Source organism: Chionomys nivalis, chromosome 7, assembly GCF_950005125.1.
Source record: "Chionomys nivalis chromosome 7, mChiNiv1.1, whole genome shotgun sequence".
Lineage (NCBI taxonomy): Eukaryota > Metazoa > Chordata > Mammalia > Rodentia > Cricetidae > Chionomys > Chionomys nivalis.
Window position 1 is genome coordinate 53,853,898 of NC_080092.1, and position 19,821 is coordinate 53,873,718.

At 48.9% G+C, this 19,821-nt stretch overlaps 1 protein-coding gene across 2 annotated transcripts in view; it reads right to left on the reverse strand.

The window, feature by feature from the left end:
• Spns3 (SPNS lysolipid transporter 3, sphingosine-1-phosphate (putative)) overlaps positions 1–19,821 on the reverse strand; it is a 53,123-nt gene that overhangs the window by 29,071 nt on the left and 4,231 nt on the right. For both annotated transcript variants that reach the window (XM_057776052.1, XM_057776051.1), the window contains exons 3-8: positions 15,510–15,646; positions 14,073–14,224; positions 13,455–13,521; positions 12,194–12,342; positions 11,542–11,694; positions 4,572–4,761 (exon numbers count right to left, since the gene is read on the reverse strand). In XM_057776052.1, the coding sequence (XP_057632035.1) occupies positions 4,572–4,761; positions 11,542–11,694; positions 12,194–12,342; positions 13,455–13,521; positions 14,073–14,224; positions 15,510–15,646 (848 nt within the window). The remainder of the gene's footprint in view (positions 1–4,571; positions 4,762–11,541; positions 11,695–12,193; positions 12,343–13,454; positions 13,522–14,072; positions 14,225–15,509; positions 15,647–19,821) is intronic.

Genomic DNA, 19,821 nt, shown 5'->3' on the forward strand with positions numbered 1-19,821 from the left:
TACTTAGGTATCTGTTTACTTGCTTGCTTTGAGATGGGGTCTTGATGTACAGTCTAGCCTGGCTTAGAACTCCTGTCTCAGTCCCCTGAGTGCTGTGATTCCTGGGCTGCTCCACTATGCCCTGCTTCTCCTCATGTGTCTTGCTTGCAGTCTGTTTCTCCAAGCTAAAATGTAAGTAGCATTTGAACTAGGAAGCCAATGACCAATATTTAATAGGACTAAATAAGGAAATAGATATAAACAGCTTTTCCTTGAACTTCTCTCTCAGCAAGCAGTGACCGACTCCCACCTTACTCCCGCATTCCTGATGCTGCACTTGGGCCTGGAGTGCCGAGGGTAGGAACAAGGCCTAGGCCCTGCTAGAATCCACTAGCTGGAGCTATAAGAGGTCAGAACCAAACTGGGTGTGGCAGCCCTTGTATTTAATCCCAGCACTTCTGAGGCAGAGGCAGGCAGATCTCAGAGTTCAAGGCCAGCCTGGTCTACAAAGCCAGTTCCAGAATGGCCAGGGATACATAGAGAATCCCTGTCTTAAGAAACACACACACACACACGGAGAGAGAGAGAGAGAGAGAGAGAGAGGGAGGAAGAGAAAGAGAGAATAAAGAATATGTCAGAATCAAATAACTTGACCCAAGGATGAGAGCACTGAGAATCAGTAATGCTGGGAACAGAGGACTAGGCCACCAATAAGAGAAGGAAGGCCTCAAGAAGAGCCAGTGTTAATCCGACCTTGCCCTGGAGGCCCAGAATGGTATAGACATATGGACAAGGAGGGGTGATTAGTGGACTGAAAGGTGAGCCATTGAGTATGCTCTAGGAATCTAGGAAGGGTCCAGAAACACAGAAGTGCAGAGGGGGAAGGGCCAGTGAGGCTGGCTGTCAGGGCAGTTCACGTGGAGCTTTAAATGCCGGGATGAAGTTATACCTTCTTCCAGAGAACCAGGGAGCTATGCAAGGCTTTAGAGCTGGCAAGGTCCATGGTGTCCAGAAGCTCCCCTGGCCATGTAGATGAACAGACACAGCAAGGAAGGTGATGAGGGCAAGAAGTAGCTATGGTAGAGGACAGTTCCAGAGAAAGCTGGTAAGGCTGATGATACAGGGCACTGGGTAGTAAGGACTTCGTGAATGAGGACTGGTAAGGATAAACTCAACTTGCATTTCAGGTCACAACTTTCAGTAGACCTAGGGCAGTAGCACAGGCAGAACCTTGGAGAGTAAGGGCTGCAATCTGATCATGGAGACTCGACCCACAGAGTACTCCAAAAGCCAAGACATTTCTAGCACTGGAAGATGGATGCCTCCTTGCTTTGAGCACCTTCCTGGCCCCCACTCCCAACAGGGACAGGACTGGAAAAGAGTTAGACCTCTCCTAGATGGCTTGATCAGCTGAGCTGCAGTAGCGCTCCTAGATGAGAGAGCTCTGAAGCCTGCCAGACTGCAGAGTGGGGGACAGCTGTGTCCCCAAAACATAGCCAAGAAGCAGCCTGCAGGAGCCAAAGAAGACATTAGCAGAAGCAAAGCTGCCTGCCAGGGCCTCTGCCAGGGCCCCCATCCACCTGGGCCTCAGTGTCCCTGCAAGTTTAGTCCCTATCAGTCCCACCAGCTCTCACCAGTAGAAGGGACAATCCCTGCCTCTCCACCCAGACAGTAAGCATGGAAGCATCTGTTGGTACCCAGCTGTTTCTCTCCCACAGAATCGCAAGGGCACAGGCATGATATATCCAGGCCTGAGGCAAACATTTGTCTGTCTTACTCTTTTGCTTCTCTCTGGGCCTCAGTTTTCCAGTCTGTGAGATGGGATGAGAAAAATCTTCCTACAGCAGTGTCAAGTGAACCTGTGAGAGGGATGACGGTAGCCTCTTCTAGATTCCAGGAAGTTCAAGGAAATTCCCCTGTGCTGGCTAGTTTTATGTCAAGCTAGAGTCATCTGAGAGGAGAGAGCCTCAGCTGAGAAAATGCCTTCATAAGATCAGCCTTTAGACAAATCTATAGGGCATTTTTCTTAATTAGAGATTGATAGATTGACGGGGAAGGGTTCAGCCCATTGTGGGTGGTACCATTCCTGGACTGGTGGTCCTGGATTCTATAAGAAAGCAGGCTCAGTTGCGTGGTGGTGGCACACACCTTTATCCCAGCACTCAGGAGGCAGAAGCAGGAGAATCTCTGATTTCAAGGCCAGCCTGGTCTATAAAGTGAGTTTCAGGATGGCCAGGACTACATTGAGAAACCTTGCCTTGGGAAAAGAAAAGGATGGAAGGAAGGAAGGAAGGAAGGAAGGAAGGAAGGAAGGAAGGAAGGAAGGAAGGAGAAAGCAAGCTGAACAAGCCATAAGGAGCAAGCCAGGAAACTGCACCCCTCCATGGCCTCTGCATCAGCTCCTGCCCCAGGTTCCTGCTCTGAGTTCCTGCCCTGACTTCCTTCCACGATGAACCGTGATGTGAAAGTGTTAAGTGAAATAAACCTTTTCTTCCCCTGTTTGCTTTTGGTCACGGTACTTTATCACAGCAATAGAAACCCTAAGACATCCCCTGAAGAGGGCACAGGTTTCCCTAAGGCCTTGGCCACAGAAAAGGAAGCATCTTCCACCAACTGCCAACCATTGTGTCCAGGAGCAGGCTCCACATCAGGCCTGGAGTATTTGCTTTTTTTTCCCCTTTCTTTTTAAAAATGTATGTATTTATCTTATGAGTATGGGTGTTTCGTCTGCTTATATGTATATCATGTGTGTGCTGATGGCCTAGGAGGCCAAATCCCCTGTATGTAGAGTTACAGGTTGTTATAAGCCACCATATGGGTGCAGGGAATAGAACCCAGGTCCTCTGGAAGAATAGTGAGTGCTCTTAACTACTGAACCTTCTCTCCAGCCCCTTCTTCTTTCTTTAAACATTTGTGTGTGAGTGTGTGTAAGAGAAGAGAGAGAGAGAGAGAGAGAGAGAGAGAGAGAGAGAGAGAGAGAGAGAGAGAGAGAGAGAAAGCTCAGGTCACTTGGCAGCAAGTACCCTTAACCACTAAGTCATTTCATCAGCCCGCCCCCAGGGAATTTCTCAAAAGAGACCTTTTCTTGGCAGGCAGTGGTGGTGCGTGCATCTTTAATCCCAGCACTCAGAGGGCAGAGGCAGGTGGATCTCTATGAGTTGGATGCCAGCCTGGTTTACAGAGATAATTTTAGGACAGCCAGGTGATAAATAAAAAGAAAGAGAAATTTTCTTAGATGAGGACAGAAAGAGACAGGCAGGACACCTGCTAAGTTTAGATCCTCTTAGAAGAAAGCCACCTCAAGGCCTCCTCTGTGCTTGCCAACCCCTGTTAGGTGGCACTAGGAAGTATGGTCTCTGGGAACTGAGTCCCCTTGGGGAAGTCTTAGGGTGAAGTGCCAGAGGGAGCAGAATACAGAATGGGGAAGGAGAGAGACCAGGTGAGTCGGAAGGACAGCATTCAGGGGAGTCATGAAGGTCATGGGTGTGCACTGCGGTGAACTGCTAGAGAAGTCACATCAGCCTTAAGGAATTAAGCAAGGTCGGAGCCCACTCCAAAACTACAGAAGTGTTCCCAACCCTAGCATCTGGGCAACTGTCACTCAGAAGGCAATGACAGAAAACAACGCCTTCCCAGGTAGCCCTTGTCCATTTTCTGCCATCCTTCACTTGCTCAGCCCAGCAGGAGTCAGAATCGTGGGGAGGGGTGGTACCCATGACAAAGGACAGAAATGTGACAAGGAACCTGGGCACACCATGGGTCCCCTCATCCCAGGGCAATTTTCTGTGCCTGGATAACAGCCTTATCAGAGGCGGAGCAGAAGCTGTGATTTAAGTGGAGCCAGACTTTTTAGTCCTTGAATGTGACTGGCCACAACAGGACAGTCACCAGGACAGCGGCAGGGGAGAGGGAGCACAACAGGAAAACCAAAACCAGTTTACTGAGTTCAGCCAGCTCAGTGGACCTGATGCCTATGGACAAGGGTGCAAAGCTGGTTCTGTCCTCCGAGAAACAGCAAGTCCTTCCCACTTGGCAGGACAGGGATGGGGTAGGAGGGAGGGAACAGTGAATTGTGACAGGACGCTTGATAATCTGGGGACACTTTAGGGGAGTGAATAATGCCTGTATGAAGAGAAAGATTTCAGACAGAAGAGGAACAGACACAAGCAAAGTGTAGACCCCTAGGCAGAATATGGGACAAAAAGGGACTAGAATGGAATGCTGGCCATAACTGTCTTTCCAGCAAGGTCTGCACCGGCCATGACCAACCTTTGTCAACTGAGACTTGGGGGACATTCCCTCTGCCTCCCCAGGTTCACAACACACCCTGGGACAGATAAACACTCCTCCTCTACCCAGACAACCAACCAGTAGGCCAGAGAGACTCATTCCACAGCCAAAAGGGGATCACAATCAAATCTAGTACCTCCTCTTTTTGGGCAGTTCTCAGTGAGCCTTTGTGTGCTCAGCAGCAACTGGGGCTAGAGACCAGGCTGGAAGAGACGACCCGTACAATGAACACAAATTCACAGCGTAGTGTGCACCTGCATCCTCAAGGGCTTCCCACCCGCTCCCAGGGGGCCCTCACTTACATAGGCGGCCAGGAGGGTCCTTGAGGCCAAGATGAGAGCCAGGAAGAGGCAGGGAGCTGCAGCAAATAGACTGGAAGCGCAGATGAGGGGCTCAGCCCTGGGGTTCACCTTCTTGTACCTTCTCGAGGCCTCCGCCCCCAGGATGACACCAATAATGCCAGTTGCAACTGTCAGTGCCCCAAAAATCAGGCTGATGGGAAAAGACAGAGAGGACCTGGTCAGACCTGCATTCTATCCCCGCCTCCAGGGTCAGGCTACCTGATCCAGTTCCACAATCTGGTACCAGCAGGAGGCAAGCCCAGAGCTGCAGCTGGAAAGCTAAGGACCCTTACCGTGTAGAAACCTCCGCCCAGGCACAGCCACGGTGACCTCTGTCTCACCACTCCAAAAGCCCCACTCAGAAATTTTAACTCTAGGGCCCCACCCATCCTCAATGCTTAGATGAGGGCACACATTTACCTCTTTGTTGTTGTTCATTCTGTTTTGGTGGTGTGGGGGGGTTGTTTTGGGCTTTTTTTTTTTTTTTTTTCCTTTTTTAGATAGGCTCTTCCTATGCCTTGGTTGGCCTGGATCTCACTCTGTAGACCAGGCTGGCCTAGCTCACAGAGATCCACCCATCTCTGCCTCCCCAGTGCTGGTATCAAAGGCAGGTGCCACCACACCTAAACACTCCCCTCTTGAATCTCACCCATCTTCACCCTGGCTCTGTATATCTCCCAATAGCACACCTTCCCCACCCATTCTTGTACCCACTTCAACCCCATCTGGCTTTGACAGAGATTATCTCTCTACACAGGTCCTCAGAAAGCACTTCCTCCTCTTTCTCCTCCTCCATGACTTTATTTTCATGTGTGCTGTGTGCATGTAGTACCAATAGTGGTCAGAGGAGGCATCAGGTCCCCTGAAGATGGAGTGACAGGTAATTGTGAGTTGCCGCACAGGTGCTGGGAACACAGCCCCAGGTCCTCTGCAAGAGCAACCAGTGCTCTAACCACTGAGCATCCTCTCCAGCCCCAGAAAGTGCTTCTTTAAGACACAATTGACTATGTTCCTAACCACACTTTGTCCAAATCCTCCATCAGCTCTCAAGAGAGATGGGGTCCCAGCTCCCTGAACCTCAAGTCCCAGCCCCAATCTTCTTGTCCTCAACTCTGCAAACCCCACATACTTCCATTTCTTCATCTGGGACACTCTGCAGTAGCTTTCTTGTTTCCTTGCTTGCTGTATTCTCAGCTTTCCAAATTCCTGCTCTGCCCACACGACTCTCACAAATACTCCGTCCCAGGGGACACCGTCCACTGTGCCCACGCTGTCTGCTTTATTCCCATCGGTCCCTGTAGCACTATCTACCATTCACACCTTGCAGATTCCTGAAAAGCAATGACCAGATTTGGTTTCTCTCCTGTCCTCTGTGTTGGGAGCCCAGAACATAAATGATACATGTTAAACAAACAAACTCTTGCAAGACTAGGAAAGGTGAAGGGCAGTATCAGACAGCTTCTGGATACAGACAGGATCTGCACAGACAGACAGACACCATCACCCCACTGCTCCTTTTAAAGGACTTTCAAGGAAAAAAAAAAAAGGACTTTCAAGGCCCCACTGAGACAGTGACCAGTGTGGACTCTGACAGCCAAATCTAACCAGGCTCTTCCAGCCCCTCAGTGGCACTCCAGTGTCCTCTCTACAAACCCCTGCCTACATATGGCTCCATGGGATTGGCCCTGTTGACCAGTGTGGCCTCCTCTCTCAGACCCTCATTGCACAAATGACAGTTCTCTGAGCCAGTCTCATGATTTCTGGCCAGCCTCTCCACCATGTTGGCTGCTGTCTGGAACTGCGGCCCCAACAAACATCTGTCTCTCCCAGCCATGTCCCCTCTCACACACAAAAATCGCAGACTTGTGTGAGATGGCCAGGGCCCAACTGTTATCCCCATGAGAGCTGAGGAGAGTGGCTCAGTCAGTTCAGTGCTTTGCCTTTCAAGCATGAAGGCCTGAGTTCAATCCCCAGCATCAGCATAAATGTCGAACATGATGATGTCACGCTTTCATAATCTCAGGCTTGCGAAAGCAGAGACGGGCAGATCAGTAAAGCTCTCTGGCCAGCCGGCCCAGCCTAAAAATCAAGTGGACAGCTCCTGAGATGTGACACTGACCTCTACACACACACACACACACACACACACACACTCAACAAATGTGACATGTGGGTTAGCAAGATGACCCAGCAGGGAAAGGCACCTGCTGCCAAGCCTAACGTCTAAGTTTGATCCCCAGAACGCACGTGGTGGAAGGAGAGACATGACTGTAGCAAGCTGTTCTCTAGTCTCTGCACATATGTGAAAACACATACATGCACACACATACATGGTAATAGGTTTTTACTTTTATTTTTATTTTATGTGTATAGGTGCTTTGTCTGGGTATATGTCTGTGCCAGTGGAGGACAGAATGGGCATCACAGCCCCTAGTACTACAGTTATAGATAGTTAAGAGCCACCATATGAATGCTGAGAATCAAACTCAGGTCCTCTGGAGTAGTATCCAGTGCTCTTGACCACTCAGCCATGTCTCCAGCCCTTGTAACAATTATTTTAAGTAAATTAACTTTGAAAAGATTGTAGCCATGCAAAACTGGGCATTAGTAAACTGAGGGCAAGTGAATCCCACCAGTCAGCCTCTGTGAACCGTCATATCCCATAAGCTGAGAACTAATGAACGTGCCCCTCTCTATGCAGCAGGGGCCATGGAAACCAAAGCAGTCACGAATTTGCCTGAGGCTGCCTGACACAGTCTTTCACGGGCAGGGCCAGAACCTCCGAGCCCTCTCCCACCAAACAGAAGCCTGCATGTCCCTGAACCATCTGATGGTCCTCACAAACCTCCCAGCCAGGCTCTGGTTACAAGTCAGATCCTGAGTAAGTGGTTTCATTTCTGAATCTCACTCTGAGCCAGATGTGGTGGCTTTGCAAGATCTTTGAGAGACTTGGGTTGATTGATCAAAGAGGCACTGTAGCCAGTTCTCTAATTGGCTCTGGTGCCAGAAGAAAATACGCCTCAGCCCCTAAGACCTTCAAGTACCACCCCCAATGCAAGATCCCAAGGGGCTCCTATAAGCTCTACAGCAGTCCAGACTCCATCTGCACACACCCTGAAATAGGACTTCTACTCCCTGCCATGCTGCAACTTCCTCTGGACCACTTCAGCCTCAGGGTTTGAAGCTCTCCCATGGTTGCACAGGAAGCTTCCTCCTGGTGTTACTTAATTTTTTTAGTCAACTTGTCACAAACTGGAGTCCTATGTGCAAGTGGAGGTCAGAGAAGAACTTTCAGGAACCTCAGTTGAGGAGAGACCTCAGTCAGATGGTCAAGTCTGTGAGGTCTTTCCTTTCTTACTTTTTTCCAAGACAGGGTCTCACTATGTAGCTCTGGCTGTCCTAGAACTTACTATGCAGACCAGGCTGGCCTCAAAGTCACACAGATTTACCTTCCAAAAGCCGGAATTAAAGGCATGCACCACCACTCCTGACTTATTATTTATTTGTATGTGTATGTGTGTGTACGTGCACTGGTAACCATAGAAGCCAGAAGAGGGTGCTGGATCCCCTGAGACTGGACTTTAGGACAGTTGTAAGCTGTCCTGTAGGTGCTGGGAACAAAACCCAGATTCTCTGCAAGAGCAAGCAAGTGTTCTTAAAAACAAACAAACAAACAACTGAGACAACTCTCCGGCCTCTGGTGTTTTCTTGACTAAGGATTGCTGGGGGAAGGAACTGGACCACCCCAAGCAGGTGATCCTGGATTGTAAAAAAAGCAAGCTGAGTGAGCCCTGGAGAGCAAGCCAGTAAAGAGCAGTCCTGCATGGCTCTGCTTCAGTTCCTCCCCCACCCCATTCCTGCCTGCATTCCTGCCCTAAGCTACCTCAGTGGTGGACTGTGACACGGAAGTGGAAGATGAGGAAATGAACACTTTCTTCCTCCAAGCTGCCTTTGGTCATGGTATTTATCACAGCGACAGAAAGAGAGCTAGGACACCACCTCTCTCACTGCATCTGGGGCTGATCCTAACCAAGGGGTTGTAGTAGCCCCAACACGAGGACTTTCTACTGCTCTTCCATAGGCTAAAACCATAGCCTCACAAGATATTCCAATCTCTGGAACCTTCTAGGGAAAACCACACTTTGCGGATGTTAAGAACCCTCATATTGCCTGGAATGACTGCCCTCACTTAGCCCTGACTTCTGTGCTCACTGGGGGACCTCCAGCCCAGAAATAAAAGGATCATGTCATGTGACTTTGAAAGCAAAAGTTAGAGAGATATAGCCAAGGAATGCTATCGGCCTATAAGGACCTAGGACAGGCAAAGGTTCCACAGAACTCCAAGAGAACATGACCCTGCAGACACCTTGATTTGTGATCGCTGGAAGTGTCAGCCTCCAAACTCAGGACAAAACTCATTTCCCCGCTTTGGTGTTTTGTTTTGTTTTGGTTTAGTTTTTCAAGACAGGGTTTCTCTGTGTAGCCCTAGCTGTCCTAGAACTAGCTCTTGTAGACCAGGCTTCCCTCGAACTCAGAGATCCACCTGCCTCTGCCTCCCAAGTGCTGGGATTAAAGACATGTGCCACCACTGCCTGGCTAATATCTGGGTTTTTTTTTTAATTGGGCTTTTTATTTTATTTTATTTTTTAGTACTGAGCAAGGGCATATCCTTTTTCTTTCTTTTCTCCACCCCCCTTTTTTAGGTAGATTTTCATGTGGGTCAGCTATCAGGTTAGCCTCATACTCCCTACGTAGCTGAGGCTGACCTTGAACCTTATGTATATCATAAGCATGTGCATGTGTGTGCTTGTTTGTATGTATATATGAGGTGCCGTAGTGTACAAGCGGAAGTCAAGGGAGTTGGTCCTCCCCTTCCACCATGTAGGTTTCCAGGGATCGAAAATCAGGTCACCAGTCTTGATGGCAAGGATCCACCCTCGAACTTCTGGGTTTTTGTGTCTCCTCCTCCCACGTGATAGGATTAAGGGTGTGGGACACTATTCCGGACTTGTGCAATTCTGACCTCAAATGCAGGGCCTCATGCACTCCAAGAAAGCTGCTACCTGAGTCACAGCCCCAGCCCACATTTCTGTGGTTTGAGACCAGTAAGTGTGTGGTCACTTAACTTTATCAAGCACAAGAAACAAATATGCCCCTCAGTTCTCAGACAGATGGTGTGAAGAGGCCAGAGAGTGGAAGCTGAGCAGAGACAACGGTTTCTATAAACAAGCATCAATACCTGCAATGGGACTGAGTCTTTGGGGCTGTTTCGGAAGCTGTCTCTGCCTCCAGAGAGGACAACTGCACCAGGGGGGAACAAGGGCAAACTTCTCCACCTCTATGTGTTTGCTCACAGGATTTTTTCTATATGTTAGACAGCTCCGCCAGTTGATGGGGCAGGTTACTGACAGCATCAGGCTGTCTCCAGTGGCAACAGGACATGGAGCTTCAGAACAACAGCTGCAGTGTTAGATAGATTCGAATCTTGGCTATTGCTTGGTGGTTGTGTGATCCTAGACAAGTCACTTAACCTGTGTGACCTTTCATCTCATTTGTAATTCAGAGACAGCATAAATGCCTTCCTCAGCAGGTTCTCTATGTAAAACAATTGGCATGAGGCCTGAAGCAAACGTTTAGAGCTGGAGGTGTGGCTCATTGATAGAGCCCTTCACAAAAACCTGCTAGAGAGGCTGGGTGTGTGGCTCATAAGTGGAACATTTACCTAGCGTTCGCCCCAAAGAACACTTGCTTAGCATGCACAAGGCCTCAAGTTCAATCCCCAGAACTGCAAAATAAGTAAGTTTAATAAACATTGATGAGAAAGGGAAGGAAACTGGGGGCAAAGATAACACTGGGGCAGAAGCACAGACATTCTGGAAATCACACAAGCTCCCTCTGGGCATCAGGGAGTAAAATTGAGGCAAAAAAGGAGGCTGGAGAAGAGAAAGTAGGTGTTGGTGAGACCAGCAGAGAACCAAGCAGAGGGGAGGCTGGGGATTTAGAAGCTCAAGGAGGGGCTGGAGAGAAGCTTGATGGTTAGGAACACTGCTAAGAACACTGGCTGCACTTGCAGAGGACCAGGTTTGATTCCCAGCACCCACATGGCAGCTCACAACCTTCTGTATCTTCAGTGCTGGGGACCTGGTGCCCTCTTCTGGCACTGCATACATGTGGTGCACAGACATACATGCTGGTTCAACACACATATACATAAAATTTAATTCCACTTAATTTAAAAGTCCAAGAGATCAGCAGGGCAAGATCAACGATGAAAAAGGATACAGAAGAGAAAGCATGCTATCAGAGAAGGGGGCAAGGAATTAGGGGCATCAAAGAGGAGGGGAGACAAAGAAGGTAGGCCTAGGAGATATTCTTGTCTCCCATCAGGAGGTCACTGGAGTCTTTGGAGAATACATCAAGAGGTAGTAGGGACAGTAGAGGAGCCCAGCAGAACCAGAGGGCTGGTCAGGCAGGAAATGAAATGATACCTCAACAACTCTCCTGGGTGTCTAGATGCCCTGATGGGACAAAGAAGAAATGAACACATCCTTGACATCCCTAAGCCAAACGCAAGAAGGAGCTTCCCAGTGACTTAATTTGCAATCTGTAAAGTGGGGTGACCTCACAGAAGACGCTTGGGGCCCATTTGAAAGACAAGGAATCTATGATTCCTACCACCCCTTGAAGCTCCACCGAAGCCTCACATCCTCCCCTTGGTGTCTTTGGAACCCCCAGAATAGCCACAAGAGTAAGAAGCCAAGGATTCCAGTACCCACAAGAACCAGCAGAGATGTCTGTACACATATGATGGCCAGCTCAGGTCAGCCATCTTCACAGATTGCCTGGAAAGACTGAGCCTGGGCTCACAGCCTCCAGGGAACTGTCCCAGCAAGAGCCAGGAACCAGGCCAGTGCCCTCAGCCTCTTCTCACCTGTCCTGACTGCCGCACTGTTCCTGGAAGCAGGGAAGCTGTAGGCCGTGGACCACGCGAGCTTCAAACAAAAACTTGGGTGCCCAGAAGCCCAAAGCTCCAGTCACGAAACCTATGGCCGTCACTCCGAGGGTTGAAAACACAAAACTCCAGCTGCAAGAGAAAGTGATAGGGTCAGGACTGAAAGGGCCTGACCAGTGCCCCAGGCATGCAGGATCCAGCCTCCCTAATGTCCCCAGCTATCCATGCTGCAGTGATTCATAAGGCCTGAGACCATAGTAGGGAGAGCTTGTCCTGCTTCCCTTCGAGAACTGGTAGGTACCTGGGCCAATGTTACTCCCATGCAGTTTGAAGAGATGGACAATGAACTCACAACAACCTTCCAGAAGCCTGAGGAAGCAGGTGAGGCTGGAAAAATATGACCACTGGATAAATGAACACAGCACAAAGCTAGAGCTCATGCAGCCTGCCCCACTCTCTACCACATGCAGGGAACCTAAGAAAGGGGCATCTCAGTAAGAGTGAAGCTCAGAAGAGGAAAAAGGCCATGAACACTGAGGCCATCCTAGAGGCGGAAAGACAGAGGTCGGAGTTGTTAAGCCGGGCAGAAGGGTTTCTTGAGACTTGCAACAGAGAGCGAGGACACACTTACTTTCTCCCCAAGTATCTGACGTCCTCACACCAGCTGCTCCTCGGAGCCCCCACAGCCACTTCTTCCTGTTTCTCAGCTGCTCCTCGGGGTGGGTCTGGAACCAGCAGGATGAGCAGAACTAAGGCCACAGCATCCAAACAGGGCATGATCTAGGGAAGGAGGGCCAGGGAGCTCAGGGACAAATTCTGCCACAGCCTAGGAGACAGGAGATGACCCGCCACAGTAGCTGACTGAACTCTAGTCTAGTCTGGAGTCCCAGGTGCTGGTTATATAGAGAGCTGGCCCTAACACTTGCCCTCACCCTTATAGAGTTAGTATAGACTCTCTCGCCAGTGTGGTTACCTTGACACTCAATTAACGCCTACCCGCTCAGTACAAACTGGCCCCTACTTGCACCAGGGGAGCCTAAGGTAGTCAAAAACAGAAACTCAGACCACTGAGTATTCACAAGTCCTCTTCCTGGCTCACACTTCCAGCTGCCACACCAGTCCCACCCTGCCTTCCTCTCCTGGCACCCCTGCCTGCAGGACACAAATCTCACTGCCTAGCCTGGGGCAGCTTCAAACAGTTCAGACCACGAGAAGGCTCCTGTTCAAAGCAAGCCAGGCCAGCTTCCTCGAAGCCTCTTCCCACTCCAGGCTTCTGTCTCTGCTTTCCATGACAGTTCAGCAGAGATCTGCATGCAGGACCAAGCCCCAGCACCCTTGGCCACCCAGTTTCTGTCTCTTCTGAGTGGTCCATATCCTTGTTCTTTTTTAGACTGGCCTCGAACTCACAGAGATCCACCTGCCTCCCAAGTGCTGGGGTTAAGGGCATGCTCCACCAGTCATATTCTTATTCTAATGAGAGCCACTGGCCAGCAGAGTCTCCCAGTTGTCCTGACTCGACTATCAAGTCACCCCAGATGGCAGTCCTTAGGGACGCTCTGTGCCTGGCCTCGCCCAGAAATTTACCAGTCCTTGTCCAAATAATCCTTAAGAGTCCATTGGTAGCCTTAACTTTTTACAGCAAGGGAAGCTGAGGGCCCAAACAGGAAGGCAATTTTCCTGAGGACACACGCCAGCAAACTGAGCAGCTGAGATTTAACCCCAAGGTCACAATTTCCACAGTCCATATTCCCCATGAGGCCCCAATCACCAGCATCCCAACACCCCACATGGCGCCAGGTACTATATGCCAAGCGGCTAAGGCCACAGAAGACTGGAAAGTCCCAGCCGATCCGGGGGGCAAAGCAGAGGGATAAAAAGGAAGTGGAACTCACTCGGAGGGCCCAACGCCAGTTCCCTGTCAGCTCCGCCACAACTGACCCCAGCACGTAGCCCAAACCACTGCAACAGTGGAGTAAGAGAGAGGGCAGTGAGGGGTGGAAGGTGGGACCCAAGCCAGTCTGACTGCAGGGAACTGGCTCCCCCGCCCAGGGAGACAGTTCTCTGAGCCTCAGAGCCCATTCCCTGAGAAAGGGCCAGTTTTACGCCACCCTTGGTCAGACCCCTAGTGACCTCTGGTTCCTAGCCCAGGCCCTGTGCCATTCCCTCCATATAAGGCGTGACATAACCCACCACCAACCCCGCCCCTGCTTGAGTCAGGCAGGTTCAGGAAATGAGGGTCAGAGCTCAGGGGCCTGGCTGCAGGGCTACTTCCTCACTGGGCTCCCAAGGCTACCCTCCCCAGTGGGCCACACTGCCTCGTCTCACCCCTTCCGGGAACTTAATTCCCTCCCGACTAGCCCATTGAGCGGCAGCGTTGTCCTCACTACAGCCAAGAAGACAGGCTCAGAGAGATGCAGTGATGGAGAAGGAAGGAGCAATGGCGGGATTCAGATCCCAGCCCGTTCTGATTCCTTCGGCCTCAGTTTACCTTTGGAGAATTGGATACCAACCTTCCGACCGGGATGAAGATGTAAAAGACAGCCAGTACACAGGTTCGCTGGTCCTTCACGAAGAGGTCACCCAGGACGGTGGGTGCAATGGTGGAGTAGCTTGCTGCACCAGTGCCCACGACCCCCCGGGACAGGAAGAAGAGCCAGGAATACTGGATAAGTCGGCACAAGACCATGGTGAGATCCGGAATTTTCCCATGGGACAAGGGGCCAGAGGATGAGTCAGAAGGTCTAAAGGGATCTCATGACAAAGGCCCATAGGGAAGGAGCGAGAAACATTTCCAGGCTCCCAAACTCACATGTGTGGTCCTACTGGTGCTTATAGCCACTGCCTGCTCAGAACAGAGTGAAAATCCTTCTTCTGGCTCTCTGCTAGCTGGGGCAGTTTCCCAAGACAGTACCTATTACATCAACCTCCCCCAACTCCCACAAAGTCTCCCCAAAAGGGAAGTGAAGTGAAGGGCCAGGAAGCCTCCAGTTAAGAAAGTTTAACCGGCCACGCTGGCTGTGGTGGCACACTTTAAACCCAGCACTTGGGAGGCAGAGGCAGGCAGATCTCTGTGAGTTTGAGAGGTCGACAAAGTGAGTTGTAAAACAGCCCTCGCTATATAGTGAGAGAGCCTGTCTCAAAAAAATACAAACAAAAACAACAACAAAATACAGAGAAACTCTGTCCCCCTCCCCCCCCAAAAAAAACATTGAAAAGGGGGCTGGAAAGATGGCTCAGCAGTTAAGAACACTGGCTGTTCTTCAAGAGGACCTGAGTTCAATTCTCAGCAACCACATGGTGGCTCACAACCAACTATAATGAGATCTGGTGCCCTCTTCTGACATGTAGGCATGCATGCCAGCAGCACACTATATGCATAATAAAGAAATAAATCTTTAAAAAACATTTTAAAAAGAAGAAGAGACAGGAAAAAGAAAAGAAAGAAAAATAAGAAAATCTAATGGGCCAGGTGGACATAGTGGTGCATGCCTTTGATTTCAGCACTTGGGAGGCAGACACACACAGATTTCTGAGAGTTAAGACCAACCTCTTCTACATGAAGAGTCCAACCAAACCGGAGCTACAGAGTGAGAAACTGTTTCAAAAACAACAGCTGGGTTTAGTGATGCACGCCTTTAATCTCAGCACTCTGAAAGCAGAAGCAGGCAGATCTCTGGGAGTTCTAGGCCAGCCTGGTCTACAAAGTGAGTTCCTGGACAGCAGTGCTCTATAGTGAGACCCTGTCTCAAAAAAGTAAAAACAAAAACAACAAAACATGTCTAACAGCCTCCCTATTCAGGCTTAGAGGCTGTACCACAGCTCCCTCCAGGGCCCCGGCAGTACAGTCCCTGAAATGGCTTGGACCAGAAGGGAACTCTGAGGCAACTGGATCAGGAAGAAAACAGATGGGGAAGGTTCCAGGGACTGGGCAGGGATGTGGGCCTTACCTGGTAGGAGATGAAGGAGCTGGAGAGGCCAGCCCCTGACCACAGCAGGATCCCAAAGCTCAGTATGGCCTTTCGGCTGTGGCGGTCACCCAGATAGCCAAACACAGGCGCAGACACCAGCAGGCAGCCGATGAAGACTGGAGGAGACACACAAGGGACAGCCTGGATCCTCCAAGAGGGTGGCTGGGCAGACAGCCGTTCTGGCCCAGGGAAGAGGCCTGGCACAGATGCCACAAGCTGGCATCTTGGCAGTGGGCCCAGGGCAAGAGAAGGAAGAGATAAAAAAGTTGAATCTTACTTTCCTGGTCCATTATACAACCCACAGCCCAGAGTGTATGACACTGAGCATGGACCAAATCTCAACTCTGATTTATGTTACTATAAGGCCTCTGAGCATCACCCCAGTCTTGGGAAGCTGACATCAGACAGCATAAAAAGAATGTAGAGCCACCAACACAGAGTAGACACTAGCCTTCTGGATTTGCAAGAATGCATGACTTCTGTGAGCTTGGGTGTAGGAACTGCTCTGACCTGTCCCTCATACACCTGCTGCTGGGTAAAGGAAAGGGAGGTCGGACCTTTGGACCAGCAGAGGAGGAATCTGAAACAAGCACATGGACTACAAACCAATGATGATGCGGGATGCTGGGGGAAGAAGTGGTGTGCCTCAGTACACGTACTATTCTCCACACCAACACCTTCGTCTAGACCAGGATCTCAGGCATCCAAGGCTTGAGGAAAACCTTGAGCTTCTGATCCTCCTATCTCTACCTCCTGGCTGCTAGTGCTACAGGTGTGTGTCACCATACCCTGTTTTTACGCAATGCAATAGAACCCAGGGCCTTGTGCATCCTACACAAGCACCTACTAAGGGGACTACATCTCCAGCTACATCTGCCTCAAGCTGGGCACGGTGCATGCTGTAGTTACAGCACTCAGGAGGCTGAGAAAAAAGGACCAGAGCTTCAAGGGAACCTGGGTTACACAACAAGACCTTGTCTCAAAAACACAAAGACAAGGGGCCAGCTGAGATGCCTCAGTGAGTAAAGATGCTTGCCACCAAGTCCGAAGACCTGAGGTTGATCCCAGGGACCTACATGGTGATAGGACAGAATCAACTCCTGAAAATTGTCCTCTGACCCCACACTCACATCATGACGTACACACACACACACACACGCATGCACAAGAGCACACACACAGACGCAACACTAAATGTAATAAAAATGTTTCTTTTCATTTTTTAAAACTTTTATTATTTTGTGTGTATGGTTGTTTTATCTGCATGTATGTGTGTGTACTTCATGTATACAGAGGCCAGAGAGGATGTGGGATCCTCTGTAACTAAAGTTTCAGGTGGCTGTGAGGACACAGGATCCAGCCCTTGTCCTCTGGAAGAGCAACCAGTACTCATTTTTGGGTTGTTGGTTCGGTTTGGTTTTTCAGACAGGGTTTTTCTGTGTAACAGCTCTGACATCCTGAAGCTCACTCTATAGACCAGGCTGGCTTTGAACTCACAGAGATCCACCTGTCTCTGCCTCCCAAATGCTGGAATTAAAGGCGTGTGTCATCACTGCCCAGCCCACCCAGTGCTCTTAACTGGTGAGTCACTGTTGCAGACTATAACAATATTTGTAATAGCTAAAACTAAGCAAAGCACTTATTAGTGTTGTGTTTGCTCTTCTGTGAGAACGAAGACCTAGTTTTGGGTTTGCCCAGCTGGCTACCACATGGATAAACTAATGCACAATGTCTGTGTCTAAAATAAAATCTCCTCCTTCCTTGCAGGATGCTGAGTCCTGGGCTCCTAGTTGGTAAAGCTAGCAGATAGACAATGAAGGCCTAAAAACCCCTCCCCTTTTACCTTATCCACTATCAAAAGGCCAAGATTTAGGAGTGCTCTGTCTAAAACCTGGGACTCTGGTTTTTTTTATTATTATTATTTATTTTTTCCTTTTATTATTTTATTTGATAGTTGTGTTTCTTTTCTTTTTTTTATTTATTTATTTCTTAAAGATTTCTGCCTCTTCCCCGCCACTGCCTCCCATTTCCCTCCCCCTCCCCCGATCAAGTCCTCCTCCCTTGTCAAGAGCAATCAGGGTTCCCTGCCCTGTGGGAAGTCCAAGGACCACCCACCTCCATCCAGGTCTAGTAAGGTGAGCATCCAAACTGCCTAGGCTCCCACAAAGCCAGTATGTGAAGTAGGATCAAAAACCCATTGCCACTGTTCTTGAGTTCTCAGTAGTCCTCATTGTCCGTTATATTCAGTGAGTCCGGTTTTATCCCATGCTTTTTCAGACCTATTTGTTGATCATAGATGGCTGACGTGTCCTTAGCCCAATGAATGCCCAGCTCAGGTCCCAATCCCCCCCACTCTCCCATGACCTGCTGTAGTACTAGGTTAAGTAATATGTAATTGTGAAAATTAGGCCACTTTTGACCTACAAAACCAGCAGTTTAGTATGGTTCAACCTAATACTCCACAGAGAGTGATCTCCAGTGTTGATGGCGTTTAAAATTTTAATAGCTGCTGCCAAAACAGGGCTCCAAAAAGGCTATATCAATTTACACTGGCATAGAAGTGCATGTTAGAGCTCTTGTCACCAACTGATATGAGCTGGGATTTCATTTTTGTCTGTCTCATGAAAAACACATGGCATCTCACTGAACAAATGGTCTCAGGCCCAGGTAACCTCTCTCTCCTTATGTAGCTGATAACTTTGATTCTTCTTCCTGCCTCTACTTCCCAGGGATAACAAATATACGTACATCCAATGCTCTCGGTGATGTTTTATTTGTTTTCTTCTGTTCAGGACCAAGTCTCCCTGTGAGGCCTGTTTGACTTAGAGCACACTATGTAGACCAGGCTAGCCTCCAACTCATAGAGATCTACTTGCTTCTGCCTCCTGAAGCACGTGTCACCAGTCCCAGTGTTAGAAAATCTGTGTTGTTCTTTTCATTCCTTCTAGAACTATCTATTCCTTCATATGCTTTCAGTTGACATTTAAAACATTTTTATTATCTGTATAAAATCTGTAGTCTCAGCTCTGGGAAGCAAGAAGCAGATGGATCAAGAGTTTAAGATCATTCTTGGCTACTTGATGGTTTCAGGGCCAGCCTGAGTTACATGAGGCCTTATGAAAGAATGAATGAATGAATGAATGAATGAATAAATAAATAAGTGTTTTTGAGAGATGGATCAGATTTAAGAGCACTTGTTCTTACAGAGGATCCAAGTTCAGCTCCCAGCATCCACAATCTGTTATCTGTTCCCAGCTCAGAACAATCTGTAAATCCAGTTCCAGAGGCTCTAGAGCCTTCTTCTGAACTCCAAAGGCACCAAGCATACACGCAGCACATATACACACACTCAAGCAGAACATTCGTACACATAGAATAATAAATATTTAAAAATAAATAAATCCAGTAAGGTGATATACACCGATAATCCCAGCACCTTGGAGGCAGAGACAGAGAGAGATCTGTGAGTTTGAGGCCAGCCTGCTCTACATGGAGAGTTCCAGGCCAGTCAATGCTACGTAATGAAATTTTGTCTCAAAAAGCAAAATGAAATAGATGAAAATATGAGTTTAATAAAAAGTAAATAAGTAAAACCTTTGCCTGAAGCTGAAATAGTTCAATAAGCATAACATCCACATTGACCTCGAACAGACTTTTCTCCTTTTAACCAGCCCCTAAGTGAAACACTGCAGCAATGGTTTTCATAGATTTGTGTTAGCTATATCAAGTCATCTGGAGATGACCTGAACTTAGAGGGAGCTATAGTAGGGAATCTGCAAACACTAAGCTTTTTTTAAATTTTGAGACAAGATCTCTGTTGATAGTCTTGACTGACCTAGAACTCACTCTGTAGACAGGCTGGCCTGGAACTCACAGAGATCTACCTGCCTCCACCTCCTGAGTGCTAGGATTAAAGGCACGTGCTGTTACACCCAGACATGCCTTTTTATTTTAAACAGGATCTGTCTCACTATGTAATAATGGCTGTCTAAAACTCACTAAGTTCCAGACTGGCCTGGAACTATTGGTCCTGGAACTGGTCCCCAGAATATAGAGGGCAACTGGGGCGAGGGACAGGCTGCAGAGAGGACCCACAGTGTACATGTGGCATCATGTGACCATGTGTGTCCCTGTGTGCATTCACATAGGTGTATATCACTTACCCAAGCTTACATGGAAGGTTAACCTATGTTTCATGGTCTCATAAACCAATCCCTTGGAATGGAGTGTGGCTGCTCCCTGATGCTGGATTAATAGATTCTCTGCAACCCAGAGCCCTTCTGAGCCCACC